This window comes from Mustela nivalis, assembly GCF_964662115.1.
Source record: "Mustela nivalis genome assembly, chromosome: 14".
NCBI lineage: Eukaryota > Metazoa > Chordata > Mammalia > Carnivora > Mustelidae > Mustela > Mustela nivalis.
Genome location: NC_139033.1, coordinates 80,606,435 through 80,629,902, shown reverse-complemented (window position 1 = coordinate 80,629,902; position 23,468 = coordinate 80,606,435). Strand labels below are relative to the sequence as shown.

The 23,468-nt window shown below is 61.1% G+C and overlaps 2 protein-coding genes across 13 annotated transcripts; one reads left to right on the top strand and one right to left on the bottom strand.

The window, feature by feature from the left end:
• Positions 1-1,516: 1,516 nt before the first annotated feature.
• On the top strand, positions 1,517-17,115 carry ZDHHC8 (zDHHC palmitoyltransferase 8). Of its 6 annotated transcripts, none has more exons than XM_082697470.1 (11): positions 1,518-1,754; positions 8,412-8,533; positions 8,708-8,865; positions 8,952-9,124; positions 9,277-9,379; positions 9,838-9,929; positions 10,107-10,248; positions 10,459-10,546; positions 10,652-10,761; positions 12,099-13,099; positions 16,131-17,115. In XM_082697470.1, the coding sequence occupies exons 1-11, from the start codon at positions 1,651-1,653 to the stop codon at positions 16,354-16,356; spliced, it is 2,319 nt and encodes a 772-aa protein (XP_082553596.1). In that variant the 5' UTR covers positions 1,518-1,650; the 3' UTR covers positions 16,357-17,115. The 6 variants fall into 6 exon arrangements, with proteins under 6 accessions (XP_082553600.1, XP_082553596.1, XP_082553599.1 ...); XM_082697469.1 differs by having other exon boundaries at positions 1,519-1,754; positions 10,459-10,579; XM_082697472.1 differs by lacking the exon at positions 16,131-17,115 and adding an exon at positions 14,227-15,470 and having other exon boundaries at positions 1,520-1,754.
• CCDC188 (coiled-coil domain containing 188) lies at positions 15,170-20,726 on the bottom strand. 7 transcript variants are annotated; one of them, XM_082697553.1, is made up of 10 exons: positions 19,684-20,726; positions 19,445-19,552; positions 19,196-19,300; positions 19,022-19,078; positions 18,872-18,931; positions 18,661-18,725; positions 18,415-18,472; positions 18,109-18,161; positions 17,109-17,190; positions 15,170-15,694 (listed from the first exon to the last, which is right to left on the bottom strand). In XM_082697553.1, the coding sequence occupies exons 1-10, from the start codon at positions 20,215-20,217 to the stop codon at positions 15,599-15,601; spliced, it is 1,218 nt and encodes a 405-aa protein (XP_082553679.1). In that variant the 5' UTR covers positions 20,218-20,726; the 3' UTR covers positions 15,170-15,598. The 7 variants fall into 7 exon arrangements, 5 of the variants coding, with proteins under 5 accessions (XP_082553679.1, XP_082553680.1, XP_082553682.1 ...); XR_014302428.1 differs by lacking the exon at positions 17,109-17,190 and adding an exon at positions 17,641-17,832 and having other exon boundaries at positions 15,661-15,694; positions 19,684-20,710; XR_014302429.1 differs by lacking the exon at positions 15,170-15,694 and adding an exon at positions 17,641-17,832 and having other exon boundaries at positions 17,111-17,190; positions 19,684-20,710.
• Between the last annotated feature and the right edge of the window lie 2,742 nt (positions 20,727-23,468).

Here is a 23,468-nt window from a genome sequence, read left to right as displayed (position 1 = left end):
GTAAGGAGGTGTCCTCTCTTCACTCACTTTTGTGTCCCGAGCCTTCCACTCTGTGCTAGGGTGCCCCCCAACCCTATGCTAGGCCCCCTGTGGTGGGCTCCCCACTCCGCAGAGGCTACAGCTAGAGTGTTATGGGAAAAGGCCCACGACCATTTCTATTCTTCATGAGCTGTACTAATGCCCCAGTTTCAGCCCCCCAGCCCAGGGTCTTTTTAATGGCCCACAGCCAGCAGCCTGCCAAACTGAGGCTGGGGCCTTCACAAGGCCCATGTATAGGCAGGGAAGGGCTTCCAGGCCAAGGAGCCCCAGGGCCTGTGGCAGCATGGCCTGAGAAAGTGGTCCCTGGGCAGCAAGGGATTCTGGCCAGAGAGGAGCAGGTGCCCAGGGCCAAGGGGGGTGAGGACCCCCCTTCAGAGCCCCAGTGGATTCCCACCTTGGGAGGGTGCTGATGGGTCTTGGTTTCCAAGCAGAGAGCCCTGAGGCTATGTTAGAGGGAACAGAGACTTGCTGGTCCTCACTGTGGAGGCTTCAGAGCTTCACCCAGGTCCCAGCCTCCCAGAGGTTCTGCACTGCTCTCTCCCTGGCCGCTCAGCCTGTTTTGGCCACACTGCAGCCAGGCACTGCAAAGGCATGGGTCCACCTTAAGTAGGCAGCCCCAGTGGAGCTGGCGGGTGGGATTTCCTGCAGGAGGTGGGCCTGCCCACAGGCCTATCCCTGGCGGGGCAAGATGCCCAGTGCTTCACAGGCTTCCCAAGGGGCGCTCCACCCTGCCTCTGGGAGGCTGAGGGGCTCAACCGACCCTAGCTCTCCCACCTACACACACTCCCGAACCTGCAGTTTGGGCAAGGAAGCCCGAGAATCCTGCACACCCTGTCCTCCTTACCCTTATAACCAAGCGGTGTGAGATGGGCAAGAAATAAACAAGGTCACAAATTTCCCACCCTCATAAATGCCAGGAGGTCTCCGGATGAGAGAGGTCTGGCCCTATTTGCGAATAGCATGAAACAGGAACATCAGTCTGACCCCAGGGACCGGCTCCGAGATGTTAAGGGAAAGACCTGTGAAGAGGCCCGGGAGGGGACCAACATGCCCCAGCGCCAGGGCCTGCGGGCCGGGATCAGGGGGCCTGGCGTTCTCCGCGTTGTCCACGCGGTGGGCCAGGACTGCAGGTGTGCGACGACAGCCGCGGGCACTCGTCTGGCCAGGGCACCAAAGCGGAGGAGCGGCCGCGCCCGGGTCCTGAACGCCGCGCCAGACGTCAGCGCCGGCGGGGCCCAGGGGGCTCGGTAGCTCCGGAGTCTGGGAGGCTCTGCCGCCCAGCGCCGGGGAAGGAGGGTGTGGGGCGGGGCCGGGCCGGGGCGCGTCCACCGAGCGCTCAGCTCCGTCCCGCCCCTCCCCGCTCCCGCCCCCCTGCCCCGCCTCTCCTTTCGGTCCACCTTAAGGGGCGCGCTGACATCAGCGCGCCGCCGCCGCCGCTACCCGTGGGGTGGGATTTCCTCCGCCGCCGCCGCCGCCACCGCCGCCGCCGCCGCCGCCGTCGCCGCCGCGGGTCCTGCGCCGCGTCCAGCCCGCCCCGCCCGACCCCGGCCCGACCCCGGCCGGCCCCGCCCGCCAGGCCCCGGGGAGGGATGCGGCGGCGCGGCGCCCAGGATGCCCCGCAGCCCCGGGACGCGCCTCAAACCCGCCAAGTACATCCCGGTGGCTACGGCCGCCGCGCTGCTGGTCGGCTCCAGCACCCTGTTCTTCGTGTTCACGTGAGTCCCCCGCGTCACCGGAGGGGTGCACAGGCGGCCGCAGACGGGCCAAAAGGGGCAGGGGCCGGTACAGCGGGGGATGCAGTTGGCAGGCCTGGGGATACAAGGCCCGCGGGCTGGGCAGGGCAGGGGGCCAGGGGCCAGGAGGGCTGGGCAAGACAGGGCTGGCACCAGGGCTGGGCTGTGGGTGATGTGAGCTCCCCACCCCGACCTGGGCTGAGGCAGAAACAGTGAGTGTGCCTATACAGGGGCACCAGGGACAGGTGAGTTCTGTGTGGGGACACGAGTGCCTGGCTGGCACCTCATGATTGTGCCAGGCCCTGGGTGTCAGTTGCTGGGCCCAAACAGGGGAGTGTGTGCAGTGGCTGCCCAGGGTGTGGCTGCAGCCCTCCCCTTTCCACAAGCTGCATCAGAGGGGGATATAGGCTGCTGAGAGCCACCAGCCCCTCCAACAAGGAGCTGTGGGTGGCTCTTGGGTCCACTCCTGGTTGTCCAGTCCAGGGCCAGAGCCAAGTTGTTCCCGCGTAGGTGTGGCTTGGCCAGGCTGCCACGTGCCTGACCCAAAGCCACCCTTGATGCTGGCCTGGCAGTGCCCTCCACTCTCCCTTGACCTTCTCAGGAAGGCTCGGGGTCGCAGCTGCAGGGCCCAGGCCCAGGCCAGGCCACACCCAGGGACATGGCCATATTGGGCACTGGGACCCTTGAGGCAGAAGGCAGGCAGGGCCTCAGAACTTCACACATAAGCCTGCTGACAACACCATGGCTGTGGGGCAGCCCCCCCCCCACTGCCAAAAGGGCTCCCTCAGTACAAGGAGGGGTGGGAGTTTCAGGCTCCAGACATGCAGATCTGGGACCACCCGCTTCCCCGAGTCCCATGCTGAGAAACAGCCCAGGTGACTACAGCAAGGACTGCTCAAGCCTTCCCGGGAAACTGAGGTGTCACCAATGGCTGTAGTCCATGGGGGCCTCTGTTCCGAGGCAGGTCAGCCCGAGGGTGAATGAGCCTGGGGTTGAGGGGAGCAAGAGCTGGCTTGGCACCCTTGCTTTGCCTTAGCAAGAGTGAGGGTAGCAGTTATGAGGACGGCGAGCCTGCACTGGGTACCCATGGAGGCTCAAGAGCTCCCTACCTGGAGGGCGGGGCTGGGTGGGCGCACAGGCTGCCAAAAGCGGGTTTAAAAAAGGCCTGTGTGGATGGGCTTATTTCTGGCTTTGGCAAGTAGGCATGTTCTTGTTACTCAGATGCTGTTGGCTGTGGGGCAGAGAGGAGAGAGGCAGGTGGGCAGCGAGTGTAGGGTCTTCTGGAGACGTGGGACCTGGCCCAGTCCTGGCCCTGGGGTCCCCCACACCTGGCCTCAGGTGTGCTTCTTGGTAGCCTGGCCTCCACTTGCTGGTCCTGTTTCTCACTTCCGAAGTGTAATTCAGTGTTTCCCTCCCTGACATTAAAAGTAGTATGTGTTCTCTTTCAAAAACTTGTGAAATGCAGGGAAATAAATCTTTCAAGAAACTGAAACCAACCCTGCTCCAGAGAGCCTGCCTGTTTCCTCTCCTCTCCTCTTAGGCTCACCTGAGTCCCGAGGTAGTGTGCTTGTTATAAGCCCTTGGCTGTGATTGCACAAGGCCCTTACACGGCTGTCCTATGAACTTGAAACATCTCAAGATGTGGGCACTGATGCTCCTGCACCCTGCCAAGTTCTTTCTTCCTCCTCAGAGCTGGGGGGTTCTGGGTTCAGGGACACCAACCAAGAGAGGGGCAGGGTTGGCTCAGGGCGCTGCAGGCCTTTCCCTGTGTCCTGCCTTATGTGTGACCCACTGTACCTGAGAGATGGTGGCATGTGCCTCTGCAACAAGCTGAGGGTGCAGGGGCACCGGCTGGGGGCCAGGTGCAGGCATCCTCTAGTCAATGGAGCCTTGGTCATCCTTAGGACAGGGCTCCCCTCAGCCACGGAGGCCACAATCCCTGGGCCAAAAGGCCACTGGGTTCCCTGGCCTACCCTAACCCTAGCTCCACCGGGGTCCTCCAAAGCAACTGGGTTCCTGAAAAGGGGTTCTGCGGGGCGAACCAGGACTACTGACACCACTCACAGTGTGCCGAATTCCAGGCAAGCAGGGGTCCCAGTGGTTGCCTCCTTGGGATAGGTCTCTGGTCACCCTAGCAGTCACACTTTTACCCTTTCTCTGGGTCCAGGCCTGCTGCAGACTTAGACACGTAGGGAGGAGAGAGCAGGCCACTCCTGTGTTTTCTCCACCTTGCCCTTGGGGTTTCCACTGGCTTCTCTCTTCTCTGCTTTTACCCCTTGAACTTGATTGGATGCTGCGTGGCCCCAGGTCCCTTCTCTGCTCAGTAAACCTGAGTTGCCCCTTTTGGGGCCCCAGAAGCCCTTCATACTGTGTCTCAGTGCCAGGATGGGTCAGGTGCTATGTGGGTTTCCAAGAGCCCCCAGGCCAGGTCTCTGCCTTAGACCCTTCCTCCTCCCAGAGCCACTTTGGAGAATGACAGGGAGTCTGGAAACATCAGAAAGCTAGGGCTGCTTTTGGGTTACCAATCCCGGGGGCCAGGCTGGGCCATCTTGTCTCTGTGCAGGACCAGGGGGCTGACTTCTGGGATGTCACTGTCTCTCCCCAGGATGGGCCTGAGCCCTCCCCATGCCCAGAGGCCCAGGCAGGCTGGAACACCCAGCATGGGATGGTGGAGGGACAGGCCCAGGTGGACAGAGCCCCTGGCAGGGGCCACACGGGAAGGAAGGAAACTCGGCGTGGGCCCCCTGCCAGGCCTCACTGCCTGTGGCCTACCGTATCTTTGGCCACCTGAGCCTCAGTTGCCTCATCTCTTAGGTGCCTGCAGGAATTGGATGGGTGCAGGAGGACAGAGGCCCCTGCCTAGCCTGGCCAGGGTAGAGTGGCCACAGACCCTCTGGGCCCAGGTGCCCCTGCGCATGTGCATCACTCTTAAACACAAACAGTATTAATGAAGAACCCGATTTAAATGAAAACGTCTGAGTTAAAATTTTCCATTCCACATTTAGCTGTGGCGCGCATACTGGCCCTGTGGAACCCCCCACCCCCACTGGGTGGTGTCTCCCCGCCGGGCTAGGCGGACTTGGGGCCTCTATCTGGGTGGGGCCCATGGCAGTGGTGTGTGGCCCTAACACTCAGAAGGCGGGGGCTGGATTGGGAGGAGGGCTTCTAGCCCCAGAGCTGGGCCAGCCCCCCCCCCACCAGGCCCGCCCCGGGGCCCCACAGGGTGGCTGCAGCCAGCAAGGGGTGGCCAGCCCCGGCCTGGAGCACACCAGCCCCTGGGTGGGAGTGGAATGTTGTCCCTGTGGGCGGAGGGGCCCCTCTTGGAGCCTAGGACAGACTCAAGGTGGCCTGAGCACTTCTGCCTGCCAGGCCTTGCCCACGGAGCTTGCACGTCCTCACGCGTCCTCCCGCTTGCCTGGTCCGCAGGGAGACAGAGCGTGTAGACAGGGGGTCGGTTTGAGGAAGGGCATGGCATTTCTGCATCTGTGTGTGTTCGCATGTGCATATGAGTGTGTGTGTACATGAACGAGGGCACAGGTGTGTCTCTGCGGCCGTGTGTTTGTGTGTCGGGCAGGTCTGTTCTCACAAACATTTATGCACATGTGTCTCGCTTGTCAACACATGGTGTAAGCTCATGTCCACGTGCCTTTTGGATGTGGTCGTGTGTGTACATGTGTCTGTATATGTGTATATCCACTGGCATGTGTTCACACGTGTGTGTCCGGGAGTGTATTTGTGTGTCTGTGTGTCTTTGTGTGCATCGCACGTGTGCATGTGCATGTGTCCCTCCCTGCTTGTGGGGACACATGTCTGTGCGTGTGCCTGTTGGCTCTGGCCGGGGAACCAGTTCTCATTTGGCCTGACCCAGGCCTGGACCCTCCTGGCGTGGCCTGGGTGTAGAGGCCTCCTGAGGGAGGATGAGGGGTCAGGAATGCCCGGGAGGTCCCGATCCTGGGTCAGAGTCGAGCCTGGGGCCTGGTGATGGGGGTGGATGGGGCAGTGGCTCAGATCCCTGACAGAGGCCTGCACCCCCCCAGCCACAAGCCTACCTAGCACCAGCTAAGGCCCCAGCCCCCTCTCCCTCCTGTGTGTGGCCCAGGCACACAGAGGGGTGGCGCCCATAGTGGACAGAGGCCACCTACACTTCAGTGCAGATGTTGTCCTGTCATGTATCAGATTCCTAAACGTGGCCCTGTTGCTCTCCAGGTGTCACCCTAGGCATCTTGTTCGGGGCAGCTGTCCAGCCTGTCCAGCCAGGGTGGGAGTAGGTGTTCATTGAGGCTCAGGGAGGACAAAGCAGTATGGGCCACCTGGGCCAGGGGAGACTCTGGCCAGTGCGGGTGTGGGGGCTGCCCGTGGGGTTCAGTCCCCCGCCTGCCTGTATGAAAGTTTGAATCCCAGCCCTGACGTATTCTCACACTGAGGTCTAGGTATGTGACAAACTGTCCCATACCCACTCCTTGTCTCTAAAATAGGAAAGCGGAAGCACCCATTCCCTACAGCTGGAAGGGAGGATTCTGTGGTTCACTGCACTGGGCAGCTGGGCAACAGGCTCCTGGTATCCACCGGCAAAACCCGGATGGTGGGGATGGAGCCTTTGACTGTCCCTATGTCTCCCCACCAGCCCCCCACCAAGCCTGCACCGTGTCCTTGTGCCAGCCATGCAGCACCCACCTGCTGCAGCTCATGTGTGCACGTCTGCTAGCCCCAGAGCACCTCAGGACCTCCCTGTCCCTTCCTCCTCAGAGGCGGGCTGGCCCCACTGGCAAGGGGCCTGCACGTGCATGATAGCTGACCCTTGCCTTTAGTGCTCTGCTGTCCTGGCCTTGGCATTCTTGACACTTTTTAAACACCAGGCCTGCATTTTTGTTTTGTGCAGATCGCACAGCTAGCCCTTCCAAGAAGGCACCATGGGGAGCTGGTTTGCCCCACCTGAGTGGGGCCCCCGCTTCTCCCGGCCTCCTGGTTCTCCGGAGCTGACAGCTCCTGCTTGCCTGGAGAGCCTGTCCCCACTGGCATTTTGGCTTCTGTCCCCCACCCCACCTTGCCAGGCAGACCAGGCCTCCAGGGTCTGCTGTCACCTTGCTGAATGGGATTGGGTCAGAGACCAGGACATACATTGAGCGCCGTCTGTGTGCCATGCTTTAGCTCGCGGGGCTGGGGAATGTAGAGGGCATTGACTAGTGGGCACTCAGGACTGCCCGGGCAGGGGGTAGTGGAGGAAGGCCCTCCCTGCAGAGGGAACCCATGTCCTCAGGGAGCACGTCCACCTCCACAGCAGGTCCTGGAGAAAAGGAAGGGGTAACTTGCGGCTCCCGGCCCGCTGCGCCTGCTGCCGTGGGAAGTGGAATCTTTAAATAGCCTCTCGCTTTTCACTAAAAATAGCGAAGTTCTGCTGCCATGGAGGTGGTTGCTGGGGTGGCGGGGCTGGCTCCTGGCCAAGGCAGGCGTGGGCACACCAGCGTGGCCGGCGTGCGCTGGGGCGGTGGGCAGGGCCATGGGTTCTACTCACCCTGCTGGAGGCCACGATGCCCTGTTCTCTCAGTCAGGGCTACTGCGGGGGATCTCCCTGGCCATCCAGTTTCACAGAGGGGCTAGGTATGGGGAGGGAAACAGCCCGCCAGGAGCCTCCCATTTGTCAAAGCAGCCAGGAGCCATCAGGAGCCTGAGGCCAGAGGAACTTTGTGAGAGCCAAGTGGTTGGACTCAGGGACCCGCTGCAGGGTTGGGACATGGGGCCACAGGTTATGTGCCCAAGGACTGGTAGATCTCCAGAGAGGGCTCTGGTCTGGTCCCTAGAGGGCAGAAGAGGACAGTGTCTGGCAGAGCACCCATCGGGGAGGTGTGTGAGATCCTTGTAGGGTGCCAGGAATCTGGGAAGGCTTCTTAGAAGAAGGCGCAGCCTTGAGCCATGGGTGCGGGGGTAGTAAAAGATGGTGGGGGGGTATCATGCTTTTCTAGAGTCTCTGGGTGTTCCCCATTGTCAGATGGATAGTAAGATGACAAACTAGAAAGAAGGGGCTGGCTGGATGCGGATATGCCCAGTGGCCCAGACCCTGAGACTTCACGCCTCAGGGAAAAAACAGGGGTGCCACCCACCATGCATTTCCTGACTGAGAATTGGAGCTCCGCTCGTCCCAGATTTTCCCTGGCAAGGAGGCCCTGCTGGGCTGGGGACAGGTCTGCCTGAGGACCGGGGCTGCTTCTGTCTGTCCTAGCAGCCAGGTGGACTGGGCTCATTTTTCATCCTGGACTCCTGCCTCCAGTCTGCCACCCCTCCTAAATGTGGGAGCCCGGGCCCACAGGCCTCTCTGAGCCTCAGTGTCTTCAACCGCGAGTTGAATTCCTAATACGCACCTGGACGGTTGCTGGAGTCATTGTCCACATGTGGGCAGCCCATGTACAAGAGGCCCAGCCCCGATTGTTGAGGAGAGAAGCGGCAGGCTGATGGGCAGAGGTCTCCTAGCGGTGATTTGGCCGCAGTGGCCTCCCCGACTGCCACGTTGAGAACTGATGGTGGCCTTTGATGGCCCAGCCTGCCTATGTGTGGCCATGCCTACCTAGTTCATCTGTCCCCACGCCCCATCCCCGCCCATCTGCTGCACCCCCAGACCGAACTCTGCCCTGCTGTCCAACGCAGGTGCCCATGGTTGACTCGAGCTGTGTCCCCAGCTGTTCCTGTCTACAATGGCATCATCTTCCTCTTTGTCCTGGCCAACTTCAGCATGGCCACCTTCATGGACCCTGGCGTCTTCCCCCGAGGTAGGGCCCTGTGCCAGGGCATGTGATCTGCTCACTTTCACTAGAATGTGAGTGGCTGACATGTGAGAGCCTTTCAGGGGTGGGTCCTGGTGGGTGGGCTGGCAGAGATGCGGGAAGGACTCTCCTGGCAGGGAAGTCACTTTCCTGCCACCCTCCTCTGGCCCTGGCTCACAGCGGATGAGGACGAGGATAAGGAGGACGACTTCCGGGCCCCGCTGTACAAGAATGTGGACGTGCGGGGCATCCAGGTCCGAATGAAGTGGTGCGCAACCTGCCACTTCTACCGCCCACCTCGTTGCTCCCACTGCAGTGTCTGCGACAACTGTGTAGAGGTGACCGTCCCGCCACCCTGTCTGCCCCCCTGCCATGTCCCTCCCCTCCCACCCACCCTGTGCCCTGACTCACTGCTCCTGCTCAGGATTTTGACCACCACTGCCCCTGGGTCAACAACTGCATTGGGCGCCGCAATTACCGATACTTCTTCCTGTTCCTGCTGTCACTCAGCGCACACATGGTGGGTGTCGTCGCCTTTGGCCTGGTCTATGTGCTGAACCACGCTGAGGGGCTGGGAGCTGCCCACACCACCATCACGTATCCTTGGCTGGCCCTCGGGGGGATGGGGTGACTGCCGGGGAATCCCCAGAGGGTGGGTCACCATTGCTAGTTGGGTGGCAGTGGGAGTGGTTTGTTCATGGGCACCGGCTCCGTGTTTTCGCCTATGGCCATTGGCCTTAACGGGCCAGCATGGCCGTCATGTGTGTGGCTGGCCTCTTCTTCATCCCTGTCATCGGCCTCACTGGCTTCCATGTGGTGCTGGTCACTCGGGGGCGTACCACCAATGAGCAGGTGCTGACCCGAGGAGGGCCCCTGCAGCGATGGGCATAGGGGGCATCCCCTACAGGCCAAGAGGGCCAGGGCTGCACCAGGCCCATGTTGGGGGGTGTCAGGGAAGGGCTGCTGGAGCCCTAAGCTTCCATAGGGGGAGGAGACCCAGGGTGGTGCATGGAGTATGGGGCTGCACCTGTGCTGCCCCTCCCCCATTCACTCCCACCTCTGGATGTTGCAGCCCTCAGTAACTCAGGGCCCAGAAATTTGACAGCTTTCCTGCAGGAAACATTGGGGGGCAATGGGTGGGGGGCACCCTGCCAACCCTGCCCAACCTGCCCTCTGAGGGACAGGGAATCCCCAGAGGGTGGGTCACCATTGCTAGTTGGCTGAGGAACCCCAGCCATCCCTGCCTGTCTCTGTCAGCCTTGTCCTGGACCTTGGGTGGCCAGGCTGGCTGAGGGGTCCCACATCCACAGGTGACGGGCAAGTTCCGCGGGGGCGTGAACCCCTTCACCCGAGGCTGCTATGGGAATGTGGAGCACGTGCTGTGCAGCCCTCTGGCACCCCGGTGAGGCCTGGATGGGGTGTCAAGGGGCCTCTGCCGGGTTTGGGGTGGGCAGGTGTGGACCCTCAGCCCAGTTGACCTCTGCCTCTGGCAGGTGCGGCCAGCCTTGCCTTTGGTGAACGTTCAGGCCCAGTCACCCTGGTCTGGCCATTGACCCCTCTGCCCCCACCCCCGGCACAGGTACGTGGTGGAGCCCCCCCGGCTGCCGCTGGCTGCTCGCCTGAAACCGCCCTTCCTTCGGCCTGAGCTCCTGGAGCGAGCTGCCCCACTCAAGGTCAAGCTTAGTGACAACGGGCTGAAGTCTGGCCTGGGCCGCAGCAAGGTGGGGGCCCTGGGGTCAGGTAGGGGGTGGGGTAAAGGGCAGACCCTTGGAGGCAGGAAGCAGCTTTGTTGGAAGGGGCCTGGAGTGGAAGGGGGAGGAATTGGGTAGATTCTGGAGAAGGGACTAGGGCCCAGGGCTCAGGGAGGAATCCCCAATTATGCCCCACCCTTGGCCCACACCCTACCCAACACTGACCACGCCCCCTCCCAGTCCAAGGGCAGTCTGGACCGGCTGGATGAGAAGCCGCTGGACCTGGGGCCGCCACTGCCCCCCAAGGCGGAGGCCAGCACGTTCGGAGGTGACCTGCAGACCCCACGCCCGAGCAGTGCTGGTGAGGTGGTGGTGGCCAGACAGAGGGAGGGACATGGACTGACCCCAGCCTGACCGTGGTCCATCTCCCCAGAGAGCGCCCTGTCGGCGCAGAGGACCAGCCCCCCGACACCTGCCATGTACAAGTTCCGGCCTGCCTTTCCCTCGGGTCCCAAGGCGCCCTTCTGCGGGCCTGGTGAGCAGGTGAGGAGGCCTGGCCCCACCCCAGGAAGTCCTACTCTCCCCCTCCTGGAGACCCTGTCCCCAGAGGCCTTAGCCCTTAGGTCCCACTCCTGGAGGACTTGCCCCAGGAGGCCCTGTCCCTGGGGCCATAGGGTCATAGAGAGCCTTGTGGGCGCCAGCAGGACCTCACTCTGTGGGAATTCCAGCTAGGCATGAAGGAAGGGCTGGCACAGGCTGTCCTGGCTGGCCCCTTCTCCTTGGCTGGTGGCATTGCCCGCTGGCCTGGTAGGCGGCTGCCCCCAGGGACAGTGTGTGCCAGGATGCCTGGAATTCCACTATTAGTCACTCTGTAAGGCCCACGGGAAGGCTTCAGAAGAATTTGAGATTGTTTAAGAAAGCACATTTATTTTTTCTGAGTTGTATAAGTACTCTGAGATCACTGCGGAGCAGTTGGCAACCCTGGACAGCCTGAGGAATGATCCAGAACCCCAAACATTCCCAGGCTGCCCACCCTCTTTCGTGGCCATCTAAGAGGTGAGCCTGTGACTGGGCCAGTATGCCTGGACTGGTTGGTCGCCTCCCCCCAGGACTGATGCCCTGCTCAAGCCAGCATCAGCATCTCGGGCTAGGCAGGGAATCTGGGCCTCCTCGGCCAGCATGCCATGGTCCTGTCCCAGGAGGGGTGTCCATCAGCCCTTCTTGGGAATGGGGGGCTTTAGGTGCCCTTGCCTGCCTCATCTTGATGGGATTGTCCTGGGTCCCACAAGGATTCTGGCCTGAGGACCCTGAGGACACGTTTGTCAAAATCCCCTCTGGGTTTTGAGTTCTGCAGGCTCTCATCCCCAGCCCAAGCCCGTGCCTACTTGCTTTGCTTCACAGAGACTCAGAGAGGCCCCTCCTCGCTGTTGCTATGGCTGTCCCCCAGGAGGCCCTGCCCCGTGTGGGCTCTGAGGGGCCTGCCCTGGGTAGATGCAGTACCCAGCTCTGGTCTTACGTGGCCATGACTGCAGTTCTCAGCTGTGACGTGCCTGGGAGAGGGCTCTGGGCCTCTGTGTGGTTATTTTATCTCCTCAAGGCCCAGCTCCCGAGGCTGTCCCCTCAGCCCCCTCCTCTTCTGTGGAGAAGTAGGAGCAGGAGAAGGGTGCCTAGCCTTCCCTGGGGAGGCAGCGTTTGGGTGCTCTTTTCTCCCCTGTCCCCACTTCCTTCTGTGGTGGGCAAGGAAGAGGTGGTTAGGGGATGGAGACCTTCCAGGAACAGCTTGTCGGTTACACGTGTCACTGAGATTGTAGCCTCTAGGGGTGGGGCACAGAGCACCTGGTGGCTGGGCCGTAGTAGATGTGTGCCCTCTCTCCCCACAGGTCACTGGCCCCGACTCCCTGACGCTGGGAGAGGACAGCATCCACAGCCTGGACTTTGTGTCAGAGCCTAGCCTGGACCTTCCTGACTACACATCCGGAGGCCTGCACGCCGCCTACCCCCCATCCCCGCCACTCAGCGCTGCTGACACATTTTCGGGTGCCTTGCGCTCCCTGAGCCTCAAGGCGGCCAGCCGGAGGGCTGGGGACCACGTGGCCCTGCAGCCTCTGCGCTCTGAGGGCGGGCCCCCGACACCCCACCGCAGCATCTTCGCCCCCCATGCGCTGCCCAACCGCAACGGCAGCCTGTCCTACGACAGTCTGCTCAACCCCGGCTCGCCCAGCGGCCACACATGCCCAGCCCACCCCTCGGCCGGCGTGGCCAGCTATCGCTCGCCCTACTTGCACCCAGGGGCAGTGGGTGACCCACCGCGGCCCCCGCCCCGTAGCTTCAGCCCGGTGCTGGGCCCCCGGCCGCGGGAGCCCTCACCTGTGCGCTACGATAACCTGTCCCGGACCATCATGGCCTCCATCCAGGAGCGCAAGGACAGGGAAGAGCGGGAACGGCTGCTGCGCTCCCAGGCAGACTCGCTCTTCGGCGACTCGGGCGTCTATGACGCGCCCAGCTCCTACAGCCTGCAGCAGGCCAGCGTGCTGTCCGAGGGCCCCCGTGGCCCGGCCCTGCGCTACGGCTCCAGAGATGACCTAGTTGCAGGGCCCGGCTTCGGTGGTGCCCGCAACCCTGCGCTGCAGACTTCGCTGTCCTCGCTGTCCAGCGCCGTGAGCCGGGCCCCGCGGACCTCCTCCTCCTCCCTACAGGCTGACCTGGCCAACAACAATGCCCCCGGGCCTCGGCCTGGCAGTGGCTCACACAGGTCTCCGGTGCGCCAGGGCCCGCCCTCCCCACCCAGCACTCCCCGCTCACCCTCCTATGCAGGCCCCAAAGCTGTCGCCTTCATCCACACGGACCTCCCGGAGTCGCCACCCTCGCTGGCCGTGCAGAGGTGGGTGCTGGGGGCGGGGGGCTTCCCAGCACAGGCCAGATATCCGACTGCCTGTAGGACCTCTTAGCTGAGCATGCGGGGGCTATCTGGGAAGCCAGTGGTTGCCTCTGGGGGCAGTGGGGTGCTCATCCTCTTTAGAGGCTCCCGGCCAGACTGTGTGAGGGTTGCCCAGCTCCAAGGATGCCCTGACACATCCAAGGATAGCAGGTGAGGAGGATTTGCACCTTGAGCCCCAAGGCTGCACATTCTCCTGCAGCTGGTGCAACCAAGTGGCAGGGGGACCCCGGGGTTTCTTCCCCTGGAGATGGTGTGGGTCGAGGAGGCTGAGTCTGGGGGACATCATCCGGCAGCAGGACATGATGGCCTGGGAGCAGGAAGTAAGGGCTTCCTTGCTCAGAGATGGGGAAATAGGCCCAGAGGGGCAGGCTGGTTCCAGGCTCCTGGCAGGTGGGTAATAGGAAGCAGGGATGGCTGCTTCACAGTGTCAGGTCCAAGTATATGAGCTGAGCGCCTGGGGTGGGTGGCTGTCATCAGGGCGTCTCCTCTGCCACCTTGAGCATGGACTCAGTGAGGAGGCCCCTGCTGCGGCTAGAACCGGCCCAGTGGGTGGCAGCTGGACAGTGAGGTGGGATGGCAGCCACAGGAGGGCAGCCCATCCTCGTGAGTGTTTGGGCAGCGATGTCAGAAATGCTGTTGGCCAGTACTGGGCAGGCTGGAGGGCAGGAAGACAGCCTCTTATTTTCCTAAGAGGGAGCAGGGAAGGAGCCAGAGTCACCCCTGGGCTCCTCAGCTTGGGGCACTGGGACAGTGCAGGGCCTGGGGGCTTGGCCAGTGTCTATCTGGCCTCCCTGTGCTCTGGGATTGGTGCCAATGGGAGGGATTGAGAGACCTGGGAGGGGGCTGATGGCCAGTCTGACATCTGTCTGTCCTGTGGCAACATAGTCCCCTCTCTGCAGGCTGTGCACCCCCACCCACCCTCTGGGTGGGCCCTCCTGAGCTCAGAGGCAGGGGCCACCCCGGACTTTGTCTGTGTCTGCATCATCTGTCCCGTTGCCTCTGCTGGCCTCTGTCATGCCGTGGTCCCGTGTTCACTGTGTGTGCGCGTGTATGTGCTTGTTTTGATGCAGGGACCACCCTCAGCTGAAGACCCCCCCAAGTAAGCTTAACGGGCAGTCCCCTGGCCTGGCCCGCCTGGGGCCTGCCGCTGGCCCCCCGGGGCCCTCCGCCAGCCCTGCCCGGCACACGCTCGTTAAGAAGGTGTCCGGCGTGGGTGGGACCACGTACGAGATCTCAGTGTGAGGACTGACTGCCATCCATCCGCCGTGGAGCCCCGGGGACCAGGACCCCCAGCGGCTGCCCTCCCCTCCCGACTGCTCTGCTCCGGGAGACCAGGAGGCCCAGGCCTGGTGTGGACACGTCAGCGGAAGAGACCACGCCTCCAACAAGCCTACCCCTCTTCCTCCGCCTGTCCATCTGCCCATCTGCTTGACAGGGCTCAGTGGGACCAGGGGCCGCCAGGCCGTGGGATCTGTGTGCCGGTGCCCCGGCTCCCACAGGCGGGGATGGCCAGGGGGTGTGGGTTATATCTACACCTGCTGCCCTCGTGCCCCTGAGGCTATCCCCAGGCCGGTCCCCACCTACTCCCCTCACAGAAGGGTCACCGTGGCCCAGAGATGGACAGAGAGTCCTGGGTCCCTGGCCGCCCTGGACCGGGGCCCCACCACCCGTCTGCTCCTAACTCGTTGCCTTTCAGGGACCCGCTGGAAGCTTGTAGCTTGGCCAGGCCAGTTCCTCTTCGGGGAGTCCAGCCCCAGCCTACAGGCATCCAGCTCGGGGATGGCTCTGGGTTCTGAGAGACAGGTGGACGAGGCACAGACAGACAGCCAGCTGTGGGTGGGGTCCTGGCTCCGTGTGTCCTGTCTCACCCAGCTGGTGGGTGCGTCCCCATTGTCTGTGCGCTGAGCTGCCATGCCACGTCCCATGTGTTAATGCTCGGGCCCCCGCTGCCCCCACTGCCGGGAAACTCGCTTTCATTGAAGCCTTAACCTCTGCTTTATGCTCTTGTGGGAGGCGACTGGGGGGGCAGGTGGGAGCAGGCACAGGCTGGACGCTGCCACAGGGGGCCCATGAGACCAGGAGTCCTCTCCCCTGCCAAACTGGAGATTCCCTACCCCAAGACATGTCAAGTCCAGGCCCCGCGGGAGCCTCGGCGCCCTTGTGGGAAGCCCACGGGGGCGTGGGTCAGAGTTCCGCCTGGCGCCAGGGACCCGAGAGTAAGCACACGGCAGCGTCCGCTTGCGTTGTGTCTGTTTTATGTTTTTATATCTACATCTATATATCTATAATTTTATTAAAAAAAGAAAAAGAGTCATTTCGCTCCTTTCCTTGAGCAAGGCCAGGGCTGTTGCTGCAATGCAGGGGCTCCGGGGGTGGGGAGCAGTGGGTCAGGCTCTGGGAGAGGCGTTGGCCAGGCATACGGGCATTCTTCGTGGGTTTTTTTCACTGACTTAAGCGGAGTTGGAAGCTTGGGAGGTGGGGGCTGGCCGATGGGTCTTTGGCTGACAAGCATGAGGCTCCCGTGGGTCTGCGGCATCCCTGGTGGTTAACAGCGCATTTGAAGAAAGGTTGGGGTTGCAGCCGCCTCAAGACCCCCTGAGAACCCCCTGGGAACCCAAGAGCTTTGGGGGGAGATGGAGTAGGGGGTGCCTAGGGGGCCACCCATTGGCGGAGGGCCCTGTGGGGGCCATTGCCACCTCCTGCAGCTGCACTCACTGGAACTCACGCTCTTGGCCACCTGAGCCTCCCCTACCCCCCCCCCCCAATGCCCTGCTGCCAGATGTTGGGGGTGGGGGCACTGGGAATCCATGGCTCTTTAGGGCTGAGACAGCCAGGGCAAAGACTGGGAGGATCTGGGGCAGGGGCTGGCCCAATGCAAGAGGCTAGCTGGACCTCGGACCCTGCCCTGGGCAGTTCTGCCCCATGCTGACCTCCACCTTTCTGCTTCTCTCTCATGGGACGCTGCGGCCCCCAGGGGGCGGATTGGCACCTGCAGCCGTGGATGGGGCCGGCGTGGCCAGCCCAGGGTGCCCCCCGGCCTGCACCTATGCCACCTTGGCCTCCCCGAGGACCGCCCGCCGCTGCGGGCCCCCTGGAGCCCGGCCGCTGGGGTACCCCCCCGAGGGACTATGTGCCGCCTGCACTCAGCTGCCTCCAGCCTTTTCCCCAGTCTCTCGGGGCCTGAGCGGGACACCAAGTAGGCAGTTCTGGGGCGGAGAGGACAGCCCAGGAAGCCAGGCAGCCACAGACCCTGGGCCGGGGGCTGGGGGTCCTCTCTCCACCAGCCGCACCTTGACTGACTCCCAGCCCGCTGGGGCTTGTGACCCTGTGCCCACCCACCTCAGGAAGTCCCCACCTGCTGCATGGGGTTCCACTCCCCAGGCAGGGGCCCCGGAGCTGCTGGGACCAGCACACCGCCCTCCCCTGCCTGACCGAGCACTTTAGACGCCACTTCCTCCCCAGGGAGCCCAGGCCTCTGCGGGTTGGGCTGGGGTGGGGGTCTCAGGTTGCCCCTGCAGGTCGCTGCACTCCCTCCTCCCCACACCCAGCACATGAACAGATGCCTTAACCTCTTGGAGCCGCCGGCCTGGTGAGCCATCCGGGCCCTGCCAGGGCGGGGAGGAGACCCTGCCAGTCCAGTGTGTTCCTGGTGACCGCTCTGCCCAGCCCTGCCCGGCTGTCTTCACTCTCTTACTCCGAGATGCGGCACCTGGGGGAGCTCAGAGGGCCCTGCTACCCCATGCCCTGCAGTCCCTGCCAGCCAGCCCGGGCCTGGACGCCCCCCCCCCTCCTGGGGGCAGGGCGGGACTCTGGGCTGGCCCTTTTCCTGCCTGGGCGGTGCCTCTAATTCTCCCACTTGGGGATGAGTGAGCCACAGAGCTATTCTCTATTGTTCTCAAAGGTATTTCCCCCGCCCCAATTTAATGCCCTAAATAAAATTTTTGGTGTTTACCTCTACAGCTCTGTCCACCAACGTGGTCCCCCTGTCCTCCGAGCCTTGGGACAATGCCAGGAGGCTGGACTGGACAGGGATCCTAGGTTGGGGGAGGGGACAGGAATGGGAGGTGGGGGGTACTGGTGGCCGGTCGAGTGTGGAGAGGGTGGTGTGGTCGGCCAGATGGGGATGGAGGGTTATGCAAGGGCTGCCAAGTTGGTGGGTCAGCAGATTCAGGGCCGAGAACCTGATCTGGTCTGCTGATCGGGCCTGGCCCCAGGGATGAGGCCCGAGGACCCCTGGTCCTCAATTTCAGTGGAGACTGTCCTATGACACCCTCTGCTCAGAGGCCTCCCTGGTGGCCTGGGGTGGGCTGGGGGCTTACCGCGGAGGGGCTGCCTGGCCAGCAGGCAGATGGGGCATATGGTCCCTAAGGGAGAGGCCCCTCCCTGAGGAAACCTTGGTGTGAGACTGGCCTCAGAAGGCGGCAAAACCTCCTGCCTGCGCCACCCCCCCCGTTTCCATGGAAACAAGCTCACACGCACCGCACCGTGTGTGTCACGACTATATGTCCAGCAGCAGGCCCAGCCCTCAGGACAGACCCCGCCTCTACCCTTCTCCGCAGCTCCTGGCGGGGACGGTGCGCGGCAGTGCCGTGGGCAGGGGCCAGCGCGGCCGCTGGGCACCTGGGGCCACGCCGGCCACTTGGCCTCCTCCTCGCTGGGGCCGCTGGGCCTCCGGCCTAGAAGGGCAGGAAGTCGTCCACCTCCAGGCGCAGGAATGGGCCCAGCAGGGCCCGGAGCTTCCAGACAGCGGCGCGGCTCAGCAGGGGAGGCACCAGCCCCTCGAAAGGCGCGGGGTCCACCACGTACACGTAGGCGGCAGTGCAGGCCAGTAGGGCGCCCAGCAGCAGCCTCAGGGCCAGCAGCCTGCGGGCGGTGGCGGTCAGGGGGCGGGGGTGCCCTCGGGGATGGTCCCCAGGGACTGGGCTCGGCCGTGCACTCACGAAGCCACCTACCAGAGCTGGCCTTTGAGGCCCTCGGAACATCCCAGCTGCTGCGGCCTTGCCTTCTGCAGGGGAGGGGCTGGGTCAGAGCCTGACCCCATGATGGGGAGCAGGGGCTGGGCTGGGGGCGGGGGAGGGTGGTTTCCCTGTGCTGGGAGTTCTTACTCAGGACAGGGACCTGTAGCCACCTCTCAGGGATAATTGGTCACCTGGCTTCTGCTGGGGCTCCCGCCCTGGGGCCGCCTTCACTGAAGCCCACAACCCCTCCCATAAGAGGGGCCTCCAGGGTGAGACCGGAGTGTGGGCAATGGGGCTTACCGCTACGCACGCCATCTGCTGCTCCTTCCTGGCCTGGGTGCGGCACTGGGCCCGCTCCCTGGATGGGGGGAGGGGTGCACCATCAGGGCCACGTGTACCCCCAACCCCAGCCTGCCCCGCCCCCTGGGTCTGGTTCGGTGGAACTGGGGAAGGGTCCGGGGTTGAGCCATCCCATCCCGGTCAGGACACCTGCTGCCCCTTGCCCAGTTCAGCCAGGCCCCCCAGGCCCCTGACCCTGCACATCACCCCAGAATCTCCAGCTGAATGTCCTCCATCTGGTCTAGTACTCCCCGGATGTCCTTCTTGAGGTTCTGGGGGGGCAGAGGAGGTAGAACAGGTCCTCTCACCCCAACTCCTCTGCTGTATTCCCCTGCTTCTTAATGCTCCCCCACGCCCCAGCACCCTCTTCCTACTTCCTGTACCCCTCAGCCTCAGGGGTCACCCTCTGGGGACCTACCAGGAGCCCTGTAGCCTGGTTGTTCAGAGCCATGTGCACCTCGGCCACGCCGTCCCACACCTGGAGGGAGAAGAGGGGCAGAGTCACTTCCAAGATGTGTCCCACCAGCTGGGTTCCCCAGAGGCCCTTCCACCCCAACTGGGCAGGCACCTCGGTAATGGCCATCTTCTTTCTCTCAAAGGACAGTCGGATCTGCTGCAGCTCATTCTGGGGAGGGGCACAGTGTGGGCACAGGCAGGGCCAACAGTGTCAGCTCCTTCCTCCGGCCACTGAGGACTGCTGCACAGAGAGCGCCCTCCCCTGGTCTGGCTCCCAGGGACCTACCTGCGACTGCTGCACGAAGGACTCCTCCCCCCGGCACAGCTCGCGCCGAAGCAGCTGCAAGGGTGCCCTGTCCTCCAGGGGCCGGGTACTGGCCTGCTCGGGGGGCTGTGGAAGAGCCCTGGGGTCAGCCCCGAGGCCGTGGGCAGCACCTGTGGTCATGGACTTCTTGAGAGCCGGGGTGGGGCTGTGGCGCATGGAGTCACAGCTGCCCTCCGTCCTGCCATGGCTGGGCATCCGCCGTGCACTTACCCAGGCCAGGGCTGTGCAGCTCGTGTGCTCTGTGCACAGGGGTAGGAACTGCTGCCCTGGCCCCAGGAGGGCCCCCAGCTGCTCCCGCAGGTCCTGGTTCTGTCTTTTCTGCGGGGTTGGGGGGGGTGGGCGGGGGCAGAGAGAGAGACGGGACTGCTTGTCGTAGCTGTAACAGCTGCGAGCCCATTGCACAGATGGGCTCTGAGCCTGGGCTGATTCCACAGGGGCTCCTCACTCACCAGATTCTGGTTTTCCTGCTCCAGCTGGAGGAAGGACTGCTCTGCAGGATCCAGGGGCATGCTCTGGAGAGGGGAGGGGGCTGCCCTGGGCGAGGCCGGGGTTCCTGACCCCGTTGGCAGGGGTGGGCAAGGGCAGGGTCTGGGCCCTGAGCTGGGGGACCCCCCCTGCCTGGGTGCCCCTTGCTCTCGCCCCGAGTGCAGGGGCCATCCCCACCCCAGCCTTGCCTCCACTTGTGCTTGTCTTGCCCCCGCTGGGTCTCTCGGTCTCTGTCGCTGCATCTCGCCCTCTTCGCTTGCCATAAAGTTCCCAGGTACCTCACCCCCGACCCTGGGCCCCCCACCCCCTGCCCCCGGAGGTGGGAAAGGCCTGGCAGACTCTATGGAGTGAGTGGAGCTGAGAGGCACCAGGCAGGGCCACCTTACAAAGCCCTGGCAGGGTGAATCCAGGCATCCTCCGTGGCTGCTTGAAGCTGATGGCTGGGGGCACTGGGGGTGGGAGTGGCCACAGGGGCCCAGGGTTTTGGGCCCCTCCATACCTCCCTGTAACCCCTTCCTTACCCCAGGTCCAGGCTCTAGCCTGGCCCGACCTGCCACCCTCTTATTGAGGGCCCTCTAGGTGTCATGGCTCACAGGTCCGCCTCAAGAGTGCCTGTCACAAAGGCCTGGGCACAGCCAGGGAGGTCATAATGGGCTGGGGTGGTGGCCAGAGTCAGGGCTGGTGGGGCCCCTCCCCCCAGGTGCCTGTTCCTGAAGTGTCCTTCTCCGCTCCTTCCCCCTCACCGCCATGCATCTTCCCCACCCCAGCTCCCCGACCTGCATTAGTCATTTTCTGAAAATGTAACAGATAATGCAGGTGCAAAGTTAAAACAAAATCAAACGCCAGACGTGTTATCCAGTGCGGTCCTCCCACCCCAGTTCCCACCACCCACCACCCCCAAAAGCCTGATCATTAAGATCCTTCTGGGGTTCGGCTGCACATTCTGCCCAGCTGGGCGGCATGCCCTCCTCCCCCCCTCGCTTCACACAGAAGAGCTTATCCCACAGCCTGGCTTTTGCACCTAACCGATCTTTGGGATTTAAAAAAATAATAATTTATTGAACATTTACTTTAATGGTTCTATAAGGACGATTATCATCCTCTTTATAGGTGGGGACACTGAGGCATGAAGACACTGGGTCCCTTGCCCAAGGTCACTCCACTGTTAAGTGATGGAACCAGATGTAAGATTGTTCTTCAGTGTTTAAGAAGTATTTTTTTTTTTTTTAATTCCAGCGTGGTTCACATATGATGTTCTATTAGTTTCAGGTGTACAATACGGTGATTCAACAATTCTACCTGTTACTCTGTGCTCATCATGACAAGTGTACTCTGAATCCCCTCCACCTAGTACCCCCATCCCCCACCCCCACCCACCTCTCCTCTGCTGACCAGCCCTTTGTTTTCTGTAGTTAAGAGTGGCTTTTTGTTTTGTTTTGTTTTGGTTTGGTTTGGTTTCTCTCTTGTTTTCTTTGTTCATTTGTTTTGTTTCTTAAATTCCATGTATGGCTGAAATCCAATGGTATTTGCCTTTCTCCGGCTGGCTTATTTCACTTAGCATTGTACCCGTTAGCTCCATCCGTGTTGTAGCGAATGGCAAGATCTCACTCTTTTTTATGGCTGGAGTAATATTCTGTGGACTATACATACCTTGTTTTCTCTATCCATTCATCTGTCGATGGACGACTGGGCTGCTTCCATATCTTGGCTGTTGTAAATCAGGCCGGGATAAACATAAGGGGCATGTATCTCTTTGAATTGGTGTTTTTGTATTTTTGGGGTAAATACACAGGAGTGGAATTACTGGATCATAACGTAGATCTATTTTTAAGTTTTTGAGGAAACTGCATACCGTTTCCCACAGTGGCTGCACCAGTTTGCAATCCCACCAACAGTGCATGAGGGTTCCTTTTCCTTCCTTCCTTCTTTCCTCCCTCTCTTCCTTCCAGATTTTATTTATTTATTAGAGAGAGAGAAGGAGCAGGAGCAAGGGCAGAGGGAGAAGCAGACTCCCAGCTGAGCAGGGAGCCTGATGCGGGGCTCGATCCCAGAACCCAAGGATCGTGACCCGAGCTGAAGGCAGACGCTTAACCGACCAAGCCCCCCAGGCATCCCAGAAGGGTTCCTTTTTCTCCACACCTTGCCAACATCTGATTTTCCTTGTGTTGTTGGTTAGCCATTCTGACAGGTGTGAGGTGGTATCTTGTAGTTTTGATTTGTATTTCCCTGGTGAGGGATGTTGAGCATCTTTTCACGTGTCCATTGGCCGCCTGCTTGTCTTCTTTGGAGAAATGTCTGCTCATGTCTTCTACCTGTTTTTAAATTGGATTATTTTGTTTTGAGGTGTTGAGTTTTAGAAGTTCTTTACATATTTTGGATGCTAAGCCTTTATTGGAGATGTCATCTGCAAATATCTTCTCCCATTTAGCGGGTCATCTTTTAGCTTTGTTGGCTATATCCTTTGCTGTGCAGAAAATTTTTACTTTGAAGTAGTCCCAATATTTTATTTTTGCTTTTGTTTCCCTTGCCTCAGGAGACCTATCTAGAAAAACGTTGTTGTGGCCAGTGTCAGAGAAATTACTGTCTGTACTCTCTTCTAGGATTTTTATGGTTTCATGTCTCACATTTAAATCCTTAATCCATTTTGAGTTTATTTTTTGAGATTGTTGAATCTGAGTAAGAAAGTGGTCTAGTTTCATTCTTTTGCCTGTGGCTGTCCAGTTTTCCCAACATGGTTTGTTGAAGAGACCGCCCATTGAATATTCTTGCCTGCTTTGTCCAAGATCAATTGACCATATCACCGTGGGTTTATTTCTGGGTTTTCTATTCTGTTCCATTGATCTGTGTCTATTTTTGTCCCAGTAACAAACTGTCTCCATTACTATAGGTTTGTAGTAAATCTTGAAATCTGAGATTGTGGTACCTCCCTTTGTATTCTCTTTCAAGATGGCTTCAGCTATTCAGGGTCTTTGTGGTTCCATGCAAAATTAGGATTATTTTTTCTAGTTCTGTGACCGCTGAGCCCACACCCACAGCTGGAGCCAGATTCAGGCCCCTGGTCTGTTTCTCCTCACTTCTTTCCAACAGCCCTTGGTGTGGCCTATGCTACTGTAGCCACCTCCCCCCCCCCCCAACTGCCCCTGGACATCCTGGGTCCACATCTTCTTCTTCAGTGCCCTCCCTTGTTCTGTGGAAGCCCATCCTCAAGTAACACTCTCAGAAAGGCGGATTCAAGTCCTTGCATGGTAGAGAGGGCCACAGATCCCTTTCCTCCTAGTGCCCTCGCTCCCCTGCAATATGACTTTGCCCCCTTCACATCGAGAGACAGGGTCTCTCTCTTCATCCTGGATTTTGGACTAACCTTGAGCATCACTTGGGCATATGTGCTGGGCCTTGACCTCTCTCTCTTGCTGCCCTGTGGACCCTCTGTCATTGCAGAGGCATGGCCTTGCTATCAGATGAGAAGTCATGGGAAGAAAGAAGTTTCTGTCATTCCAGCCTGTCCCCAGAGGCCCAAAGGGGCAGACAAGCCCAGTGCACCCCTCAGAGCATGGTTCCGAGGGACAAGCCAAGTCGCCAAGCCCCAGGCTACATCGTGATTGTTTTAGCCACTAAATTTTGTAGGGGCCTATCACGTGGGAATAATGAGACACCTCACAGGTCTCCAGAAAGCACCTTACTCTGACCTCAGGCTTTTCAGATGTAGGGCTGGGGAGAGAATCAGCTCAGAGGGCGTTTCCTATGGGAA

Excerpts from the sequence above, each read along its gene's own strand:
- ZDHHC8 (XM_082697469.1), top strand. The coding sequence starts at position 1,651 with ATGCCCCGCAGCCCCGGGACGCGCCTCAAACCCGCCAAGTACATCCCG. Across the intron at positions 8,866-8,951 it reads TCTGCGACAACTGTGTAGAG|GATTTTGACCACCACTGCCC; the intron begins GTGACCGTCCCG and ends GCTCCTGCTCAG. Across the intron at positions 13,100-16,130 it reads CCCTCGCTGGCCGTGCAGAG|GGGGCGGATTGGCACCTGCA; the intron begins GTGGGTGCTGGG and ends TGCGGCCCCCAG.
- CCDC188 (XM_082697552.1), bottom strand. The coding sequence starts at position 20,217 with ATGGAGGGGCCCAAAACCCTGGGCCCCTGTGGCCACTCCCACCCCCAG. Across the intron at positions 19,301-19,444 it reads GCTGCACAGCCCTGGCCTGG|CCCCCCGAGCAGGCCAGTAC; the intron begins GTAAGTGCACGG and ends GCTCTTCCACAG. Across the intron at positions 19,079-19,195 it reads CCTTCGTGCAGCAGTCGCAG|AATGAGCTGCAGCAGATCCG; the intron begins GTAGGTCCCTGG and ends GCCCCTCCCCAG.